The sequence below is a fragment of the Petromyzon marinus genome, chromosome 61, assembly GCF_048934315.1.
Source record: "Petromyzon marinus isolate PM22_M1 ecotype Great Lakes invasive population chromosome 61, UKy_Petmar_22M1.pri1.0, whole genome shotgun sequence".
NCBI lineage: Eukaryota > Metazoa > Chordata > Hyperoartia > Petromyzontiformes > Petromyzontidae > Petromyzon > Petromyzon marinus.
The window spans coordinates 1781211-1802126 of NC_133727.1; the positions used below are offsets into that span (position 1 = coordinate 1781211).

The following is a 20916-nucleotide window of genomic DNA, read 5'->3' on the forward strand; positions in this document are numbered from 1 at the left end:
TGCTGATCATGGCGGTGGCGATTGATACAACCGCTGCTGCTGCTGATGATGATGATGATCCATTCCCCATGCCTGTACCCCCCTATCCCCTCTCTCATCCCCTCTCTCATCCCCTCTCTCACCCCCCGTGAACCCCGTGCAGAGTGCCTACCTCGCTTCTGTCCACACTTCTCTTCATTCTCATCCATGACTCCCGAACTCCGATCCGGTCCTGGTTTTATATATCGGTCCGATCCTCGTTTTATCTCAATTCGATTCTCGTTCTATCTCAATCCGATCCTGGTTCTGTCTCAATCCGATCCTGGTTCTATCTCAATTCGTTCCTGGTTCTATCTCAATCCGATCCTGGTTCTGTCTCAATCCGATCCTGGTTCTATCTCAATCCGATCCTGGTTCTATCTCAATCCGATCCCAGATTCACATCCTCCTCATCCCGCGCCGCGTGCCGAGTGAGCACCGCGCGCTGGGCTCGCGGAGCAGCAGAGAGGGGGGAGGGGCGGGGCGAGGGGGGGATGGAGGGGGGGGCGAGTGATGAAGGGAGACCCCCCCCAGCCCCCCCCCCCCACAACTCCCCGCCCCCCCTTCTCCATCTTCTCAGATGTATAATGAAACACCGACATACATAGCGAGAGAGACACACACACAACAAAGACAAAGATCCCCCGTGTAGCCTGAACAGACTGTTGGGGCAAGTGCTGTTAGCGAGCACCTATTAAGGCTCGACGAGGGGTTTGGTTAGGAGCACCTCCACGGCCAGACGCTCGCGTCGCCTCGTGCGTTAACGCGCCGCACCGGGTCCTCAGTTGAGGCTGAGCCGACCTAGGGGAGGCCCGGGACCGCTTGTGTTGCTGGCCCCGTGCGGGAATCGAACTCGGGTCTTCTTGGTTCCCGGTCCGTGACCGCAGCGTGCCGCTGACCGCTGCGCTGTTGACCCCCCACCCACCCACCCGCAACGCGCACACGCAAAAAAAAGCACACGCAGGCAAAGATCCCCCGTGTAGGCTCGACAGCCTCGCGTGGCAAGGGGGTGGGTTGGTCAGCTCCGCGCACGGCCGCCTTTGTCTCCCCAGTGGCGATGCTTGCACATCGCACCAGGTACTCATTCGAGGCCGAGTCGACCTAGGGGTGAGGACCAGGACCGGTTCAGATAATCGCCACGCTGGGTGCTGGTGGTGGCCGTGAGCGGGAATCGTTGTCGGGGTTGTGTTGCAGCGCGCTAACCACTGCGCCACCGCTCCTCCCTGCCATCACTCACGATGTGGAAATGGGACCGGGTCACGCATCGACCATGCAGTAGCAGCAGCAGCACCCTCCTTTTAACAAGTCTTGAGACTCGACGTCTGTGCACCACGGTGGCTAGGAGATGTTGACTGCCTCGCCTGGTATACAGGAGGTCGTGGGTTCAATCCCGACCCTGACGATGCCTGCTGTATATTTGGAGTCTGCGTGTCTCTCTCTCTCCGTGGTGAGATGTTAACTACCTCGCCTGGTATACAGGAGGTCGTGGGTTCCATCCCGACCCTGACGCCTGCTGCTGCTGTATATTTGGAGTTTGCGTGTCTCTCTCTCTCTGGTGAGATGTTAACTACCTCGCCTGGTCTACAAGAGGTTGTGGGTTCCATCCCGACCCTGACGATGCCTGTTGCTGCTGTATATTTGGAGTTTGCGTATCTCTCTCTCTCTCTGTGGTGAGATGTTAACTACCTCGCCTGGTCTACAGGAGGTCGTGGGTTCGATCCCGACCCTGACGATGCCTGCTGCTGTATATTTGGAGTTTGCGTGTCTCTCTCAGTGGGAGCCCTTACCTGGCAAAATAAAAAGTTTAGTTTTTTTACACAGACACGAGTGTGGAACTCGATGGAGCGGTGGCGCAGTGGTTAGCGGACCGCGCAAGGAACCCAGTGGCCTGAGTTCGATTCCGGGTCACGGCTGACGACATCAGTGATAACCCCAGAGGTCCCAAGTAACCACCCCGACCCACTACGCTGACTCTGGGTCTCTGTGTGAGCCTACGGATCTCTGTGTGAGTCTGCGGGTCTCTGTGTGTGAGTCTACGGGTCTCTGTGCAAGTCTATGGGTGTCTGCGTGAGTCTGTGGGCCTCTTTATGAGTCTATGGGCCTCTGTGTGAGTCTATGGGTTTCTGTATGAATCAATGGGTCTCTGTGTGAGTCTGTGGGTCTCTGTGTGAGTCTATAGGTCTCTGTGTGAGTCTGTGGGCCTCTGTGTGAGTCTATGGGTTTCTGTATGAATCAATGGGTCTCTGTGTGAGTCTGTGGGTCTCTGTGTGAGTCTATAGGTCTCTGTGCAAGTCTGTGGTCAATCATCCATCCAATCGTTGGTGCAATTGCGTGATCTGTGAATTGCTATGGGATGGGGAGTGGAGGGGGGTGGAGGAGGGGGGATGGTGGGGGGGTCGTTGTGGGGGGGGGGCGTGGGAATCTGTAGAAATCTGCCACCAGGCCACGTGACCGAGCCGGTCTGCAGACGAGAATTCACAGACCACGCTTGATGGACCCCAAACAATGGTCGAGTGAAGGTGGTGGGTGGGTGGGTGGGGGGCTGTGTGGGGGAGGGGCCGGGGGGAGGGGCGGGGGTCGACGGGGGTGGGGGGTCTTGTCTTCCAAAGAGACTGAGCTCTCAGTGTGTCAACAAGGCCTTATTTACCTGCTTACAATCGTAGGAGGTTCACGGGTCAGCTAACCTGGCTGGCGCATCATTCGAAACCACAATGCTCGCACGATGGAATGGGATGGCCGCGTGAATGAATGAGCGAGCGAAGGGATTAATTTTATTAATGAAACATTTTTTTTGGTATAATTCCTCGTTAAACCCTTCGTTCAGACAACAGTTCCCAGCGGCTGTGAATGAATGGGCGAGTGGATGAATGCAATTCGCTCCGGGGAGAATTGAGGTTCGAACGGACCACGGAAGGAGCGAAACGCACGAACGAGGAGTTGGCGGTGCACGGAGGGATCGAGAGGGGAGTGGGGGAATGAATGAAGGAACGAATGAGAGAGGGAACGAATGAGCGGTGATTAATAAACTGAATGCGCGTCTATTAACGGGTACATTTGTAGATTTGTATTAATTTAATATATTAAAAATGTACTATAATATTGAGAAGGGAATGTAAAGCAGACCCCAGACCCAGGGTTTGGTGAAATTCACAGATTCAGCGAATGGGGGGCAGGGGGGGGGTGCAGGGGGAGGGGTAGTGAAGGGGGGAGGGGGGGAGGGGTAGTGAAGGGGGGGGGGGTTCAGGGGGGTCAGGGGGGAGGGGTAGTGAAGGGGGTTCAGGGGGGGAGGGGTAGTGAAGGGGGTTCAGGGGGGAGGGGTAGTGAAGGGGGTTCAGGGGGGAGGGGTAGTGAAGGGGGGTCAGGGGGGAGGGGTAGTGAAGGTGGGTCAGGGGAGAGGGGTAGTGAAGGGGGTTCAGGGGGGGAGGGGTAGTGAAGGGGGGTTCAGGGGGGGTCAGGGTGGAGGGGTAGTGAAGGGGGTTCAGGGGGGGAGGGGTAGTGAAGGGGGTTCAGGGGGGGAGGGGGGGAGGGGTAGTGAAGGGGGTTCAGGGGGGGAGGGGTAGTGAAGGTGGGTCAGGGGGGAGGGGTAGTGAAGGGGGGTCAGGGGGGGAGGGGTAGTGAAGGGGGGTCAGGGGGGGAGGGGTAGTGAAGGGGGGGTCAGGGGGGAGGGGTAGTGAAGGGGGGTCAGGGGGGGATGGGTAGTGAAGGGGGGGTCAGGGGGGAGGGGTAGTGAAGGGGGGTCAGGGGGGAGGGGTAGTGAAGGGGGGGTCAGGGGGGAGGGGTAGTGAAGGGGGTCAGGGGGGGAGGAGTAGTGGGGGGGGGGGGCAGGAGGGGCGGGGGAGATGAAGCTGAATGCGATGACGTCATCTGCTCTGAGCTCCGAAATCTTGCAAACACACTCACACACACAAGCACGTGCACGCGTGTGCATGCATGTAGCACGCGTATGCACAAGTATTCATATGCACGCATGTACATGCATACGTGCATACGTTTGCGTGTCGTATATATGCACGCAATTATGTTTGCGTGTTCCAAATATCCACATATATAGGCACGCACGTACTGTGCTGTAGATGGGATTCCATGCGTGGGGAGCGGTGGTGCAGCGGTTAGCGCGCTGCGGTGTGAACTCACCATTATCCCGAATTCGATTCCCGGCTCACGACCACCACCAACACCAAGTGGCGATTATCTGAACCGGTCCTAGGCCTCAAATGTGTACCCGGTGCGGTGTGTAGTAAACATCGCCACTGGGGAGACAAAGGCGGTCGGGCGTGGTGCTGGCCACCCACCCCCTCGTGTGCCGTGGCGGCTTTCATTGGTGCTAGTCGCTAACAGCACTTGCCCGAAAATTATGCGGAGGCTATACGGGGGATCTTTGTCTTTGTCGTCTTAATACATACCAAGGCATGCGCACGTGACCACGCGCGAGCTGAAAGCGTTCCCCTACGATCAGCTCCATCATCATAATCAAAATCTCCGTGCCTTGCTCACCATCATCATCATTGATCGTCATCGTCCAATGCCCCTATCTAGTTTAACACGTACTTTCGCGACCAATATCATCCATGATAGAGGTTTGTTGTGGGGTTAGATCGCGTAAATGTATAAATGTGTCGTAAAACCCCGCCACCACCCGACAAAGCCAACTAGTAAGGGTTCGTGTCACGTAAACAGAACGTGGCCAATTCGTCACTAGTACAGCACTAGTGTGTAGTGTATAGCAGTGTATAGTGTAGTGTATAGTAGTGTATAGTGTAGTGTATAGTAGTTTATAGTGTAGTGTATAGTAGTATAGTGGAGTGTATAGTAGTATAGTGGAGTGGATAGTGTAGTGTATAGTGTAGTGTGTAGTAGTGTATAGTAGTGTATAGTGTAGTGTATAGTAGTGTATAGTGTAGTGTATAGTAGTGTATAGTGTAGTGTATAGTAGTTTATAGTGTAGTGTATAGTAGTATAGTGGAGTGTATAGTGGAGTGTACAGTGTAGTGGATAGCGTAGTGTATAGTGTAGTGTGTAGTGTAGAGTAGTGTATAGTGTAGTGTAGTGTATAGTGTAGTGTATAGTAGTGTAGTGTGTAGTGTATAGTAGTTTATAGTGTAGTGTATAGTAGTTTAGTGGAGTGTATAGTAGTTTATAGTGTAGTGTATAGTAGTTTAGTGGAGTGTATAGTGTAGTGTAGAGTGTAGTGGATAGTGTAGCGTATAGTGTAGTGTGTAGTGTATAGTAGTGTATAGTGTAGTGTATAGTAGTGTATAGTGTAGTGTATAGTAGTATAGTGTAGTGTATAGTGTAGTGTACAGTGTAGTGGATAGCGTAGTGTATAGTGTAGTGTGTAGTGTAGAGTAGTGTATAGTGTAGTGTAGAGTGTAGTGTATAGTAGTGTATAGTGTAGTGTATAGTAGTGTATAGTGTAGTGTATAGTGTAGAGTGTAGTGGATAGTGTAGTGTATAGTGTAGTGTGTAGTGTATAGTAGTGTATAGTGTAGTGTAGAGTAGTGTATAGTGTAGTGTAGAGTGTAGTGTATAGTGTAGTGTATAGTAGTGTAGTGTATAGTAGTGTATAGTGTAGTGTATAGTAGTGTATAGTGTAGTGTATAGTGTAGTGTATAGTAGTGTAGTGTGTAGTGTATAGTAGTGTAGTGTATAGTAGTGTATAGTGTAGTGTATAGTGTATAATGTAGTGTAGAGTGTAGTGGATAGTGTAGTGTATAGTGTAGTGTGTAGTGTAGAGTAGTGTATAGTGTAGTGTAGAGTGTAGTGTATAGTGTAGTGTATAGTGTAGTGTAGTGTGTAGTGTATAGTGTAGTGTATAGTGCAATACACTAGTACAGCACTAACCGGTTGTGTGTTGGAAAGCCAATCACTAATCTCCCCCCCACCCCCACATCATTGTGTAAGAAGCGTGGTAGTCAACACAGCCACGGCTCTACACAAGGAACGAAACAGGAGGACTTCTCCACAAATATGGCTGTCGCCTGATGAAGCCGGTTGTGATTACTGGCGAAACGTCGGACTCGGATTGTAAATGTCGTGGCTGGGCTCTCCAACACACAACCGGTTAGGGGCCGTCCATAAATGACGTCACGCGATTTTGGACGATTTTTGACCCCCCCCCTCGTCACACGACGTCACAAAAGGTTAGACTCCCCTCAAATATGACGTCACAAAGCTCTGCCCCCCCCCCCCAAATAAAACATGCTTCAAATCGCTTTAAACTATTGTAATTGTAGTGCGTATTTAATGTGGCGCTGCACTCTGATGTTGTAGGAGAAAACATTTATAAAAAAAAGTATATTTCATTAAGTGGAACGTGTTTATATTTAATTAAAGTTGCGCATTTTGATGTGACGTCACATTTCTCAACCCCCCCCCACTCGTCACAAATGTCTGACCCCCCCCCCCCAGGTGCGTGACGTCATTTATGGACGGCCCCTTAGTGCTGTACCAGTAACCAATTGGCCACGTTCTGTTTACGTGACAACCCCTTACTAGTTGGCCGTGTCGGGTGGTGGCGGGTTTTAACGACACAACATTGATTGATACATGTCCCCCGATCTAATTCACCGTCCGATTCGTACGCAGCACAATCACTGTCACGATGGTCCCGTCGCCTTACGATCAGACAGACAGAAAGACCGCGGTCGAACTTTCTCGCTGTCACATCACCATCCCGGCACAGGGGTCTGGGACGCGTCGAGTTGCACGAGCGAAGCCAACCACGTGTGAATGTTCGCCATTATTGGAGCGAGTCACGTGACGCGTGGGGTGTTGGAGGAGCGGGGCTGGGTGATGGGTGGGGGCTGGGTGATCACACTCGTTGCGTAATTGAGCGCCTCCGTGATGTGGGGGTAGAGGTGCGAATTTGTACCCATCAACAACATCAACAACACCCCGCTCACACAGACGTCTACATCATCACCACCATCACCACCACCATCATCACCACCATCACCACCACCATCATCACCACCATCATCACCACCATCATCACCACCAAGACAAAACAAAGATCCCCCGTATAGCCTTAACAGACTGTAGGGGCAAGTGCTGTTAGCGAGCACCTATGAAGGCCGGAACGGTACACGAGGGGGCGGGTGGCCAGCACCACGCCCGACCGCCTTTGTCTCCCTAGTGGCAATGTTTACACACCGCACCAGGTACTCATTTGAGGCTGAGTCGACCTAGGGGAGGCCCGGAACCGGTTCAGATAATCGTCACTGGTGTTGGCCGTGAGCGGGAATCGAACCCGGGTCGCCAGGTTCATAGCACAGCGTGGCGCTAACCACTACACTACCGCTCCCCACAACACCACCCCGCTCACACACACGCCGACATCACCACCACCATCATCACCACATCAACACAACATCACCCCGCTCACACACACACCTACATCATCACCACCATCACCACCACATCAACACAACATCACCCCGCTCACACACACACCTACATCACCACCACCATCATCACCACATCAACACAACATCACCCCGCTCACACACACGCCGACATCACCACCATCATCATCACAACATCAACACAACACCACCCCGCTCACAGACACGTCTACATCACCACCATCATCATCACCACATCAACACAACACCACCCCGCTCACACACACGCCTACATCACCACCACCATCACCACCACATCAACACAACATCACCCCGCTCACACACACACCTACATCACCACCACCATCATCACCACATCAACACAACACCACCCCGCTCACACACACGCCGACATCACCACCACCATCATCACCACATCAACACGACATCACCCCGCTCACGCACACGCCGACATCATCACCACCATCACCACCACATCAGCATCACGCCGCACACACACGGCTAAATCATCACCACTGCCATCACCACATCAACATCAACACCACCCTGCTCACACGCACATGGCTAAATCATCACCAACATCATCACATCAACACCACATCACCCTTCTCACATACACACACGGCTTACATCACCGCCACAATCACCACATCAACACAACACCATCAACATATAAATACACCAACAACATAGCTACAAACATAGACACAGGTCCCCCGTGTAGCCCACACAGCCTGGTGGGACAAGTGCTGTTGGCGAGCACCTATGAAGGCCGGCACGGTGCACGGGTCTTGGTCAACACCACGCCCGGCCGCCTTTGTCTCCCCAGTGGCGATGTTTACACACCGCAAACAGGTGGGTAGGTTACTCGTAATAAAGCTGAGTCGGCTTGGAGGGGGCCCAGGAAAAGGTTCAGTTCAGATATCGCTACCACCACTACCATCATCATCACCACCATCACCGTTACCACCATCATCACGACTAGTATCACCACTACCATCATCATCACCACCACCACCACCACCATCATCACTCCTATTCTTACCACCACTACCATCATCATCACCACCATCACCGTTACCACCATCATCACGACTAGTATCACCACTACCATCATCGCCACCACCACCACCATCACTACCATCATCACCACTATCATCACCATCGCCACTACCATCATCACCACCACTAATTATCAACACTCTCATCACCATCACCATAACCACCACTATCAATATCACCACTACCATCACCGCTATCATCATCACCACCACCACTATCATCATCACCACCACCCCTATTACCACTCCGATCATCACCAGCAACAACGACTTTTCACCACATTCAGTGTCCACCATCACCGTCACAACCGCTATCAACACAGCTGTCAAGACCACAACAATCATCACCACCAACAACAACCATCATCACGGTCGTCACAAAGCGTCACCACCACCTCTCTCCACTGCTGGATGGCCGCGCGCGTGTCTGTGTGTGTGTCTGTGTGTGTGTATCTGTGTGTGTCTGTGTGTGTGTCTGTGTGTGTATCTGTGTGTGTCTGTGTGTGTGGTTGTGTGTGTCTGTGTGTGTGTCTGTGTGTGTGTCTGTGTGTCTGTGTGTATGTGTTTCTGTGTGTGTGTTTGTGTGTGTCTGTGTGTGTGTCTGTGTGTGTCTGTGTGTGTGTCTGTCTGTGTGTGTGTGTGTATGTGTGTCTGTGGGGAGCGGTAGTGTAGCGGTTAGCGCTACGCTGTGCTATGAACCTGACGATCCGAATTCGATTCCCGCTCACGGCCAACACCAGTGACGATTATCTGAACCGGTCCGGGCCTCCCCTAGGTCGACTCAGCCTTAAATGAGGTGCTGACCACCCACCCGCTCGTGGTGCCGACCTTCACAGGTGCTACTCGCTAACAGCACTTTGCCCCAGCAGTCCGTTGAGGCTGCACGGGGGATCTTTGTCTTTGTGGTGAGGGTGAGCGTGCTAGTGAGCGTGTTGGTGAGCGTGTTGGTGAGTTGGTGAGCGTGTTGGTGAGCGTGTTGGTGTGTTGGTGAGCGTGTTGGTGAGCGTGTTGGTGAGTGTGTTGGTGAGTGTGTTGGTGAGTTGGTGAGCGTGTTGGTGAGCGTGTTGGTGTGTTGGTGAGCGTGTTGGTGAGTGTGTTGGTGAGCGTGTTGGTGAGCGTGTTGGTGAGCGTGTTGGTGAGCGTGTTGGTGAGCGTGTTGGTGAGCGTGTTGGTGAGCGTGTTGGTGAGCGTGTTGGTGAGCGTGTTGGTGAGTGTGTGTGTCTCACAAGTCTCGTACCCATGGTAGGAGAAGGTGAGGAGCGGGATCGAGGAGGAGACGCGTTCAGTAGCAGCAGCAGCAGCTCAAGGGGATCAGATTAGGGGTGGGAGGGGTCCCCCTTAGCCCCCTGAGAGGTGGGGGGGGGCTCTCCTTAAGCCTGCTAGGAGCCGCCCTGTCCACGGTCATACCCCACCCCCACCTCGACCTCACTCAGGGGGACGTGACCTCATTCAGGGGGACGTGACCTCTCTCGGGGGGCCCTGACCTCTCTCAGGAGACCATTTACCTCACTCAGGGGGACGTGACCTCTCTCGGGGGGCCCTGACCTCTCTCAGGAGACCATTTACCTCACTCAGAGGGACGTGACCTCAATCTGGGTATGCTGACCTCAGGGGGTCGTGACCTCACTCAGGGGACCATTTACCTCACTCAGGGGGATGTGACCGTGACCTCACTCAGGGGACGCTGACCTCTCTCGGGGGGCACCGTGACCTCACTCAGGTGCCCCTGACCTTTTACCTCACTCAGGGGGACTTGACCTCACTCAGGAGACGCTGACCTCCGGGTGTCGTCACCCCACTCGGAGGCTGTGACCTCACTCAACGGACCCTGACCTCTCTCAGGAGACCACTGACCTCACTCAGGAGCCCGTGATGATCTCTCGCAGGGGCCGTGAGTGCGAGGAGGGGGTGGGGGTTCGAGGGGGATCAGGGGGGGGGGGGGCTTAGGAGGCGAGGGAAGAGCTGAGCTTAGAGTCTGAGGGTGGCAGCAGCTAATGCCTGGTGTCCCTAATTAACACTGTACTGCAACAACAATCACAACAACAATCACAACAGCAATCACAACAACAATCACAACAACAATAATTACAACAGCAATCACAATAACAATCACAAAAACAACAACAATAACAACAGCAATCACAACAACAATCACAATAACAACAATAATCACAACAGCAATCACAACAACAACAATAATCACAACAGCAATCACAACAACAATCACAACAACAACAATCACAACAGCAATCACAACAACAATCAGAACAACAATAATCACAACAGCAATCACAACAATCACAATAACAACAATAATCACAACAACAATCACAACAACAATCACAATAACAACAATCACTGCGTCTTACTCTCCGGATGCGTCTTATCATCCAAAGCAAAGTCCGTCTTGTGAATGAATGTGTTTGGCAATGGCTGCACACAAACAGATACAGTGAGGGAAAAGAGTATTTGATCCCCTGTTGATTTTGTACGTTTGCCCACTGACAAAATATGATCAGTCTATAATTTTAATCGTAGGTTTATTTGAACAGTAAGAGACAGAATAACAACAAAAATCCAGAAAAGCGCATGTCAAAAATGTTATACATTGATTTGCATTTTAACGAGGGAAATAAGTATTTGACCCCTCTGCAAAACATGACTTAGTACTTGGTGGCAAAACCCTTGTTGGCAATCACAGAGGTCAGACGTTTCTTGTAGTTGGCCACCAGGTTTGCACACATCTCAGGAGGGATTTTGTCCCACTCCTCTTTGCAGATCTTCTCCAAGTCATTAAGGTTTCGAGGCTGACGTTTGGCAACTCGAACCTTCAGGTCCCTCCACAGATTTGCTATGGGATTAAGGTCTGGAGACTGGCTAGGCCACTCCAGGACCTTAATGTGCTTCTTATTGAGCCACTTCTTTGTTGCCTTGGCCGTGTGTTTTGGGTCATTGTCATGCTGGAATACCCATCCACGACCCATTTTCAATGCCCTGGCTGAGGGAAGGAGGTTCTCACCCAAGATTTGACGGTACATGGCTCTGTCCATCGTCCCTTTGATGCGGTGAAGTTGTCCTGTCCCCTTTACAGAAAAACACCCCCAAAGCATAATGTTTCCACCTCCATGTTTGACGGTGGGGATGGTGTTCTTGGGATCATAGGCAGCATTCCTCCTCCAAACACGGCGAGTTGAGTTGATGCCAAAGGGCTCCATTTTGGTCTAATCTGACCACAACACTTTCACCCAGTTGTCCTCTGAATCATTCAGATGTTCATTGGCAAACTTCAGACGGGTATCTATATGTGCTTTCTTGAGCAGGGGGACATTGCAGGCGCTGCAAGATTTCAGTCCTTCATGGCGTGGTGTGTTACCAATTGTTTTCTTGGTGACTATGGTCCCAGCTGCCTTGAGATCATTGACAAGATCATCCCGTGTAGTTCTGTGCTGATTCCTCACCGTTCTCATGATCATTGCAACTCCACGAGGTGAGATCTTGCATGGAGCCCCAGGCCGAGGGAGATTGACAGTTCTTTTGTGTTTCTTCCATTTGCGAATAATCGCACCAACTGTTGTCACCTTCTCACCAAGCTGCTTGGCAATGGTCTTGTAGTCCATTCCAGCCTTGTGTAGATCTACAATCTTGTCCCTGATATCCCTGGAGAGCTCTATGGTCTTGGCCATGGTGAAGAGTTTGGAATCTGATCAATTGCTTCTGTGGACAGGTGTCTTTTATACAGGTAACAAGCTGAGATTAGGAGCACTCCCTTTAAGAGTGTGCTCCTAATCTCAGCTCGTTACCTGTATAAAATACACCTGGGAGCCAGAAATCTTCCTGATTGAGAGGGGGTCAAATACTTATTTCCCTCATTAAAATGCAAATCAATTTATAACATTTTTGACATGCGTTTTTCTGGATTTTTTGTTGTTATTCTGTCTCTCACTGTTCAAATAAACCTACCATTAAAATTATAGACTGATCATTTCTTTGTCAGTGGGCAAACGTACAAAATCAGCAGGGGATCAAATACTTTTTTCCCTCACTGTAAGGCGCATTTATGAGCTATAAAGAAGGGCCTTTTCTCGAAACGTCGCCTCATACATCATGCTCATTTGGTAGGGCCACAGCCTGTTTGACCAATGTGTGGAGAGATTTGGGTGTCATGCATGGCACTGATACGCGGCTATTCGAGCTCCGATGGCTGGGGGAGATCATTTGGGTTGCATAGGAATCTCAACGAACTAGAAGGGCACCCCCAGTGGCAGCTGTACCTGTGGGGTACATGGTGACTCAGCACTGTCCCTGCATGATGCGGGCATCGGTCTACTGCCAGTAGGGCGGGGGGGGCGATGCTTGCTGCTGTGTGGTCTAGCTTAGGGGGTACCCCCAGTGGCAGCTGTCCCTGTGCGTATTTGGTAACTCAGCACTCGGCCGTGCAAGCGGGCATCTCTAAGGGGGGAGGGGGCGATGCTTGCTGCTGTGTGGTCTAGCTTAGGGGGCACCCCCAGCGGCAGCTGCCCCTGTGCGACACATGGCGAGTCACAGCACCCGGCCCCCTGCATGATGGAGGCATCGGTCTACTGCCAGTAAGGGGGTGGGTGATGATTGTACGCCTGTCAACCGCTTAGGGGCCGTCCATAAATGACGTCATGCACCTGGGGGGGGGGTCAGACATTTGTGACGATGTGTGACGAAGGGGGGGGGGTTAAGAAATGTGACGTCACATCAAAATGCGCAACTTTAAATATAGACAAGACGTTCTACTTAATTAAATAAACTTTTTAAGAATTGTTTTCTCCTACAACATCAGAGTCCAGCGCCACATTAAATATGCACTACAATGACAATAGTTTAAAGCGATTTGAAGCATGTTTTATTTTTTGGGGGGGGGAGGGGGCAGAGCTTTGTGACGTCATATTTGAGGAGGGGGGTCTGACTTTTTGTGACGCCGTGTGACGAGGGGGGGGGGGGGTCAAAAATCGTCCAAAATCGCGTGACGTCATTTATGGACGGCCCCTGATCAGTGCCCGACCTTATCAGACCAAGTCAGACCTTATTGGTCACCCCGTGCCTCTAATAAATCTCGACGTTCATCCCACAAAGTCTCATCACAAGGGAGAAACACAAAGAGACTTCATTTTATTTCAATGCCCGTATTGAAACGGCTGTACGCCGTGTGGACCTGAAAACTCAATTTCCCTGTACACGAATGCGGGGCAAACCGTCTGGGATGACGGCTCCGCTATCCGGGATATGTCTACTGTATGTATATTTATATTCCCTGCCACTCCGGCAATATTTAAATTATTCTTGGTTCTTTCGGTAAAGTCTTTCGGTACAGTCTTTACCCAAAGAACCAAGAATATGAATCCCTGCAGTCACGAAAGCTTTAAGTCGAAATATTTAAACTTTTAACGGCATTCGCTTTAGGAGCCCGTCCATAAATGACGTCACGCGATTTTGGACGATTTTTGTCCCCCCCCCTCGTCACACGGGGTCACAAAAAGTCAGACCCCCCTTCAAATATGACGTCACAAAGCTCTGCCCTCCCCCCCCAAATATAAAACATGCTTCAAATCGCTTTAAACTATTGTCATTGTAGTGCGTATTTAATGTGGCGCTGCACTCTGATGTTGTAGGAGAAAACATTTATTAAAAAAGTCTATTTAATTAAGTAGAACGTGTTGTCTATATTTATTTAAAGTTGCGCATTTTGATGTGACGTCACATTGCTCAAACCCCCCCCCCCCCATCGTCACACATCGTCACAAATGTCTGACCCCCCCCCCCCCTCCAGGTGCGTGACGTCATTTATGGACGGCCCCTTAAAGAATAAACATTTTAATTAAAATCTGCCGGGGAGCGATCCGCCATCTTGGTCAGGGGCCACGCCCTCTGGTTCGTGACGTCATCATCAGGTGGTGATGTCAAACCAAATCTCACCCCCCCTAAACAAAGATCCCCCGTGTAGCCTCCACAGGCTGATGGGGCCAAGTGCTCGTGAGTAGCGCAGCACCTAAAGAAGGCCGGGGCAACTTGTGGCGCGCGACGAGCGGGGTGGGTGGGTGTGGGTGTGCCCAACACCACGCTCCGGGCCGCCTTTGTCTCCCCAGCGGACGGGCGTTTACCCACGCGCCGTGCCGCGCGCTCACTCGAGGCGCGTCCGTGACCGGCGACCGGCGGCCGTCACCGATTTGTCGGTGGCCGCGAGCGGGAGTCGAAGCCAGCTCGCCCCTTGCGTCCACCGCTCCGCAAATCGACCACGTGCGAGAAATAATCCCCCTCCCTTACCAAGATGGCCGCCGAGGTGGGCGGGGACGACTTGGGGGTGACGTCACGCGCGTTTTTTTTACATTTGTGTGAAAACAAAACAAATGACGTAAGCCCGCTGTAGGCCTCCTTTTCACGTTGCCCTCCACCGGTCCTTAATAAAAAAAACAACCCCCCCCCTCAAAAAATCTGTGAAATATTTATTTACACTGCGCTGACTAACACATCGTGCGCTGACTCGCACATCATACACTCATATTCTTGGTTCTTTCGGTAAAGTCACGTAGAAGGGAAACAATAAAATAATAAAAATATAAAACAATAAAATTATCACGACGTTTCGACTGCAACGCAAGCAATCATCATCAGGTGTGAAAACCACAGCAAGAAAATTTGAAAAAAGTGGCGGGTGTTTTTTTAACGCTAGCGCCACGGAGAGCGATTTGGCAGTTATTCAGATGGACGAGTCCACTATGGTCGGAAAAGAGGAGGGGGGAGACGAAAATAATGGATGCGATCTGAAAGCCACCGTAAGCGTGAACAATCAATTAAGACCCGAAATGGTTTATCAAATCCTTCCAATGATTGCTAAGCCAGAATCCATCTTCTCGGTTGAAATTGTCTCTTTTCCGAACATAGATGGACTCGTCCATCTGAACAACTGCCAAATCGCTCTCCGTGGTGCTAACGTTAAAAAAACGCCACTTTTTAAAAAAAAATTCTTGCTGTGGTTTTCACACCTGACGATGATTGCTTGTGTTGCAGTCGAAACGTCGTGAGAATTTTATTGTTTTATATTTTTATCATGTTATTGTTTCCCTTCTACGTGGTGACTTTACCGAAAGAACCAAGAATATGAATACCTTCAGTCACAAAAGCTTTAAATGAAATCATACACTCACTCACGCTGCTGCTGACTCACTCACACATCATACACTGGAATTGTCCTGCTACAAGCTATGGCTGCAGGTTTTGTCGTACGTGTCATGTATATAGTTTATTGTTACATTTTAAAATCACAGTTCCTATGATTACTGTTGTTACATTGTTTTTATAGCTTTATTTTGGTGATTCGAAAACATATGGTAAATCTAAATTGTCTTATGGTTGTTGTTGTTGGCTTGCACCACATTGCCATTTTTGCACACAGCGTTTTAATAAGTGTTTTTTTCGTGTGTGGAATATTATTTTGCTGGTTTATTCCAGAATGTTTCTGTTGTGCGTCGTCGCTTTAAGATGTTCTGTGTTCAAATTTTGTTTGTTGCGGTTGCACCCGACTTAAGAGCCGCATGGCTCACAGGGATATACCTAATAAATGAAACTTGAAACTTGAGGAATCCGATGAGCTACAAAGCGCTCTTTTTGTTTAGTTTTTTTTGCACACAGCGTTGGTGTACGGTGCTTTTTTCAGGAATATTTTTGCTGTGGTTTTTTTTCATGGATTTTCTGTTTGCACAATGATGCCCCTAAGGGTCTGGAATGCTATTGCCAATAAACTGCAACTTGAATCACTACCTATAAGATCTTCACTCAAAACTGCTCTAGAGGAGTTGTACAACCCTAGCTGCCACTGCTATTCAGTGGCCTAAAATATGGCTCTAGATTTTGGTGTTATAATTTATTTATGTAATTTATTGTAAAAAATTCGGTCACAGTCCCTATGATCACTGTTACATTGGATTTATGGCTTTTATTTTGATTTCGAAATTTTTTGTTTGTTTTGGCCATGTTTTTGTTTATTGTAGTACGGAGTTGACTGATGGCCTTAATCTTAGTTGTCTTGTGGTTGTTGTTGTTATTTTGACTTGCATCCCACTGGGATTTTTGCACACAGCGTTGGTGTACGGTGCTATTTCAGGAATATTTTGATGTTTTTTTCCTGGATTTTCTGTTTGCACAGTCACATAATCACTTTAAGATGTTTTCTTGTTCATGTTTTTGTTTTTTTGTTTGTTGTGGTTGCACCCGATTCAAGAGCCGAATGGCTCACAGGGCTATACCAAAATAAATGAACTATGAACTAGTCACTTTAAGATGTCTTTCTTTGCTAAAGTTGAGGGCGCTTTGTTTCTTCTCACACAGCTTAAAGGTCGCGATCTGAGCGTGGCTTTTTCACTCCAGCGCTGTCCTCCAGACAGTCTCGTCCCCTTCACCTGATGAAGGCCGCTTGTGTTGTGAGCCGAAACGTCGTGAGAATATTATTGTGTTATTATATTTTATCAATTTATTATTTTAATCTTATTCTACGTGGCGACTTTACCGAAAGAACCAAAGAAGATGTCTTTCTTGTTCGTGTTTTTGTTGTTGTTGTGGTTGGCTCACAGGGCTACACTAAAATAAATAAAACTTAAAACTGAAAATAACTCGACCTGCCCCTCCCACCCCACAAACGTCCAGGCTCGCCGCCGGCCATTGGTCCGCGGTCACGTGTTCCCCCGCGCGTTGCCCAATGAGAGCTCGGCATTGCACCCCCCCCCCCACCCACCACCGCCGCCTCCGCTTATCCGCATTGGGATTTTGTAAGCGGCCGCTTGCGGGCTTAGGAGGAACGCCCAGCGACGCTGTCGGGGGGGTCGACGGCGTCGCTCGCAGCCGCCGCCGCCGCCTCTCGCTCGCCCGCTCGGGTGGACGAGCGACCTCCCCACCCCACACCCTTCGCACCAACTCCGCAGGACGTCCTCGGCTCCGTCGCGGTAACGGCGAGACGCGGCGTTCGCGGCCTGTGTTGAGTAAGGCGAGCGCCCATTGGCTCAGAGCCCCCACCACCGGCCGCGGTGACGTCACCGGCCATGTGTGAATCCTGGAGCGGGCAGGCTCGATCCACTGCTGCGTGTCGGCAGCAGGCAGGCTCGATCCACTGCTGCGTGGCAGCAGTAGACCAGCAGCAGTAGACAGGCTCTGTCTACTGCTGCGTGTCGGCAGGCAGGGTCTGTCTACTGCTGCGTGTCGGCAGCAGGCAGGGTCTGTCTACTGCTGCGTGTAAGCAGCAGGCAGTGTCTGTCTACTGCTGCGTGTCGGCAGCAGGCGGGGTCTGTCTACTGCTGCGTGTAAGCAGCAGGCAGGGTCTGTCTACTGCTGCGTGTCACCAGCAGGCAGGGTCTCTACTGCTGCGTGTCACCAGCAGGCAGGGTCTGCCTACTGCTGCGTGTTACCAGCAGGCAGGGTCTGTCTACTGCTGCGTGTCACCAGCAGGCAGGGTCTGTCTACTGCTGCGTGTCGGCAGCAGGCAGGGTCTGTCTACTGCTGCGTGTAAGCAGCAGGCAGTGTCTGCCTAGTGCTGCGTGTCATCAGCAGGCAGGGTCTGCCTAGTGCTGCGTGTCAGCAGCAGGCAGTGTCTGCCTACTGCTGCGTGTCAGCAGCAGGCAGGGTCTGTCTACTGCTGCGTGTCACCAGCAGGCAGGGTCTGTCTACTGCTGCGTGTCACCAGCAGGCAGGGTCTGTCTACTGCTGCGTGTCAGCAGCAGGCAGGGTCTGCCTAGTGCTGCGTGTCAGCAGCAGGCAGGGTCTGTCTACTGCTGCGTGTCACCAGCAGGCAGGGTCTGTCTACTGCTGCGTGTCACCAGCAGGCAGGGTCTGTCTACTGCTGCGTGTCACCAGCAGGCAGGGTCTGTCTACTGCTGCGTGTCAGCAGCAGGCAGGGTCTGTCTACTGCTGCGTGTTACCAGCAGGCAGGGTCTGTCTACTGCTGCGTGTCATCAGCAGGCAGGGTCTGCCTACTGCTGCGTGTCAGCAGCAGGCAGGGTCTGTCTACTGCTGCGTGTCACCAGCAGGCAGGGTCTGTCTACTGCTGCGTGTCAGCAGCAGGCAGGGTCTGTCTACTGCTGCGTGTTACCAGTAGGCAGGGTTTCTACTGCTGCATGTCACCAGCAGGCAGGGTTTCTACTGCTGCATGTCACCAGCAGGCAGTGTTTCTACTGCTGCGTGTCACCAGCAGGCTGGGTCTGCCTACTGCTGCGTGTCACCAGCAGGCAGAGTCTGTCTACTGCTGCGTGTCGGCAGCAGGCAGGCTCTGTCTACTGCTGCGTGTCAGCAGTAGACAGGCTCGATCCACTGCTACGTGTCAGCAGTAGACCAGCAGCAGTAGACAGGCTCTGTCTACTGCTGCGTGTCACCAGTAGGCAGGGTCTGTCTACTGCTGCGTGTCGCCATCAGGCAGGGTCTGTCTACTGCTGCGTGTCAGCAGTAGACAGGCTCGATCCACTGCTGCGTGTCAGCAGTAGACCAGCAGCAGTAGACAGGCTCTGTCTACTGCTGCGTGTCGGCAGCAGGCAGGGTCTGTCTACTGCTGCGTGTAAGCAGCAGGCAGGGTCTGTCTACTGCTGCGTGTCACCAGCAGGCAGGGTCTCTACTGCTGCGTGTCACCAGCAGGCAGGGTCTGCCTACTGCTGCGTGTTACCAGCAGGCAGGGTCTGCCTAGTGCTGCGTGTCAGCAGCAGGCAGGGTCTGTCTACTGCTGCGTGTCACCAGCAGGCAGGGTCTGTCTACTGCTGCGTGTTACCAGCAGGCAGGGTCTGCCTAGTGCTGCGTGTCAGCAGCAGGCAGGGTCTGTCTACTGTTGCGTGTCACCAGCAGGCAGGGTCTGTCTACTGCTGCGTGTCACCAGCAGGCAGGGTCTGTCTACTGTTGCGTGTAAGCAGCAGGCAGGGTCTGTCTACTGTTGCGTGTCACCAGCAGGCAGGGTCTGTCTACTGCTGCGTGTCAGCAGCAGGCAGGGTCTGTCTACTGCTGCGTGTTACCAGCAGGCAGAGTCTGTCTACTGCTGCGTGTCACCAGCAGGCAGGGTCTCTACTGCTGCGTGTCACCAGCAGGCAGGGTCTGCCTACTGCTGCGTGTTACCAGCAGGCAGGGTCTGCCTACTGCTGCGTGTCAGCTGCAGGCAGGGTCTGCCTACTGCTGCGTGTCATCAGCAGGCAGGGTCTGTCTACTGCTGCGTGTCACCAGCAGGCAGGGTCTGTCTACTGCTACGTGTCAGCAGCAGGCAGGGTCTGTCTACTGCTGCGTGTTACCAGCAGGCAGGGTCTGTCTACTGCTGCGTGTTACCAGTAGGCAGGGTTTCTACTGCTGCATGTCACCAGCAGGCAGGGTTTCTACTGCTGCATGTCACCAGCAGGCAGTGTTTCTACTGCTGCGTGTCACCAGCAGGCAGGGTCTGTCTACTGCTGCGTGTTACCAGCAGGCAGGGTCTGTCTACTGCTGCGTGTCACCAGCAGGCAGTGTCTGTCTACTGCTGTGTCTCACCAGCAGGCAGGGTTTCTACTGCTGCGTGTCAGCAGCAGGCAGGGTCTGTCTACTGCTGCGTGTCACCAGCAGGCAGGGTCTGCCTACTGCTGCGTGTCACCAGCAGGCAGAGTCTGTCTACTGCTGCGTGTCGGCAGCAGGCAGGCTCTGTCTACTGCTGCGTGTCAGCAGTAGACAGGCTCGATCCACTGCTGCGTGTCAGCAGTAGACCAGCAGCAGTAGACAGGCTCTGTCTACTGCTGTGTGTCACCAGTAGGCAGGGTCTGTCTACTGCTGCGTGTCACCATCAGGCAGGGTCTGCCTACTGCTGCGTGTCAGCAGCAGGCAGGGTCTCTACTGCTGCGTGTCACCAGCAGGCAGGGTCTGCCTACTGCTGCGTGTCAGCAGCAGGCAGGGTTTCTACTGCTGCGTGTCATCAGCAGGCAGGGTCTGCCTACTGCTGCGTGTCATCAGCAGGCAGGGTCTGCCTACTGCTGCGTGTCACCAGCAGGCAGGGTCTGCCTACTGCTGCGTGTCACCAGCAGGCAGGGTTTCTACTGCTGCGTGTCACCAGCAGGCAGGGTTTCTACTGCTGCGTGTCACCAGCAGGCAGGGTCTGCCTACTGCTGCGTGTCACCAGCAGGCAGGGTCTGTCTACTGCTGCGTGTCACCAGCAGGTAGGGTCTGTCTACTGCTGCGTGTCAGCAGCAGGCAGGGTCTGTCTACTGCTGCGTGTCACCAGCAGGCAGGGTCTGTCTACTGCTGCGTGTCAGCAGCAGGCAGGGTCTGTCTACTGCTGCGTGTCAGCAGCAGGCAGGGTCTGTCTACTGCTGCGTGTCAGCAGCAGGCAGGGTTTCTACTGCTGCATGTCACCAGCAGGCAGGGTCTGTCTACTGCTGCGTGTCACCAGCAGGCAGGGTCTGTCTACTGCTGCGTGTCAGCAGCAGGCAGGGTTTCTACTGCTGCGTGTCACCAGCAGGTAGGGT

General features: G+C 52.2%; 2 protein-coding genes across 4 annotated transcripts in view; one reads left to right on the forward strand and one right to left on the reverse strand.

Moving 5' to 3' along the window:
- Positions 1-9742, reverse strand: part of LOC116955775 (neuronal membrane glycoprotein M6-b-like) — a 60309-nt gene extending 50567 nt beyond the window's left edge. The window contains exon 1 of one of the 2 annotated variants that reach the window (XM_032977097.2): positions 9681-9742. In XM_032977097.2, the coding sequence (XP_032832988.2) occupies positions 9681-9684 (4 nt within the window). In that variant the 5' untranslated portion in view covers positions 9685-9742. Of the gene's footprint in view, positions 1-151; positions 486-9680 lie in introns of those variants that run through there. The other variant, XM_032977095.2, reaches the window with a different exon arrangement.
- A 7451-nt stretch (positions 9743-17193) lies between these two features.
- The window catches only part of HMGXB3 (HMG-box containing 3), a 47222-nt gene continuing 43499 nt past the window's right edge, over positions 17194-20916 (forward strand). For both annotated transcript variants that reach the window (XM_076053441.1, XM_076053442.1), the window contains exon 1: positions 17194-17406. The gene's annotated coding sequence lies outside the window, so the exon portion shown is untranslated. The remainder of the gene's footprint in view (positions 17407-20916) is intronic.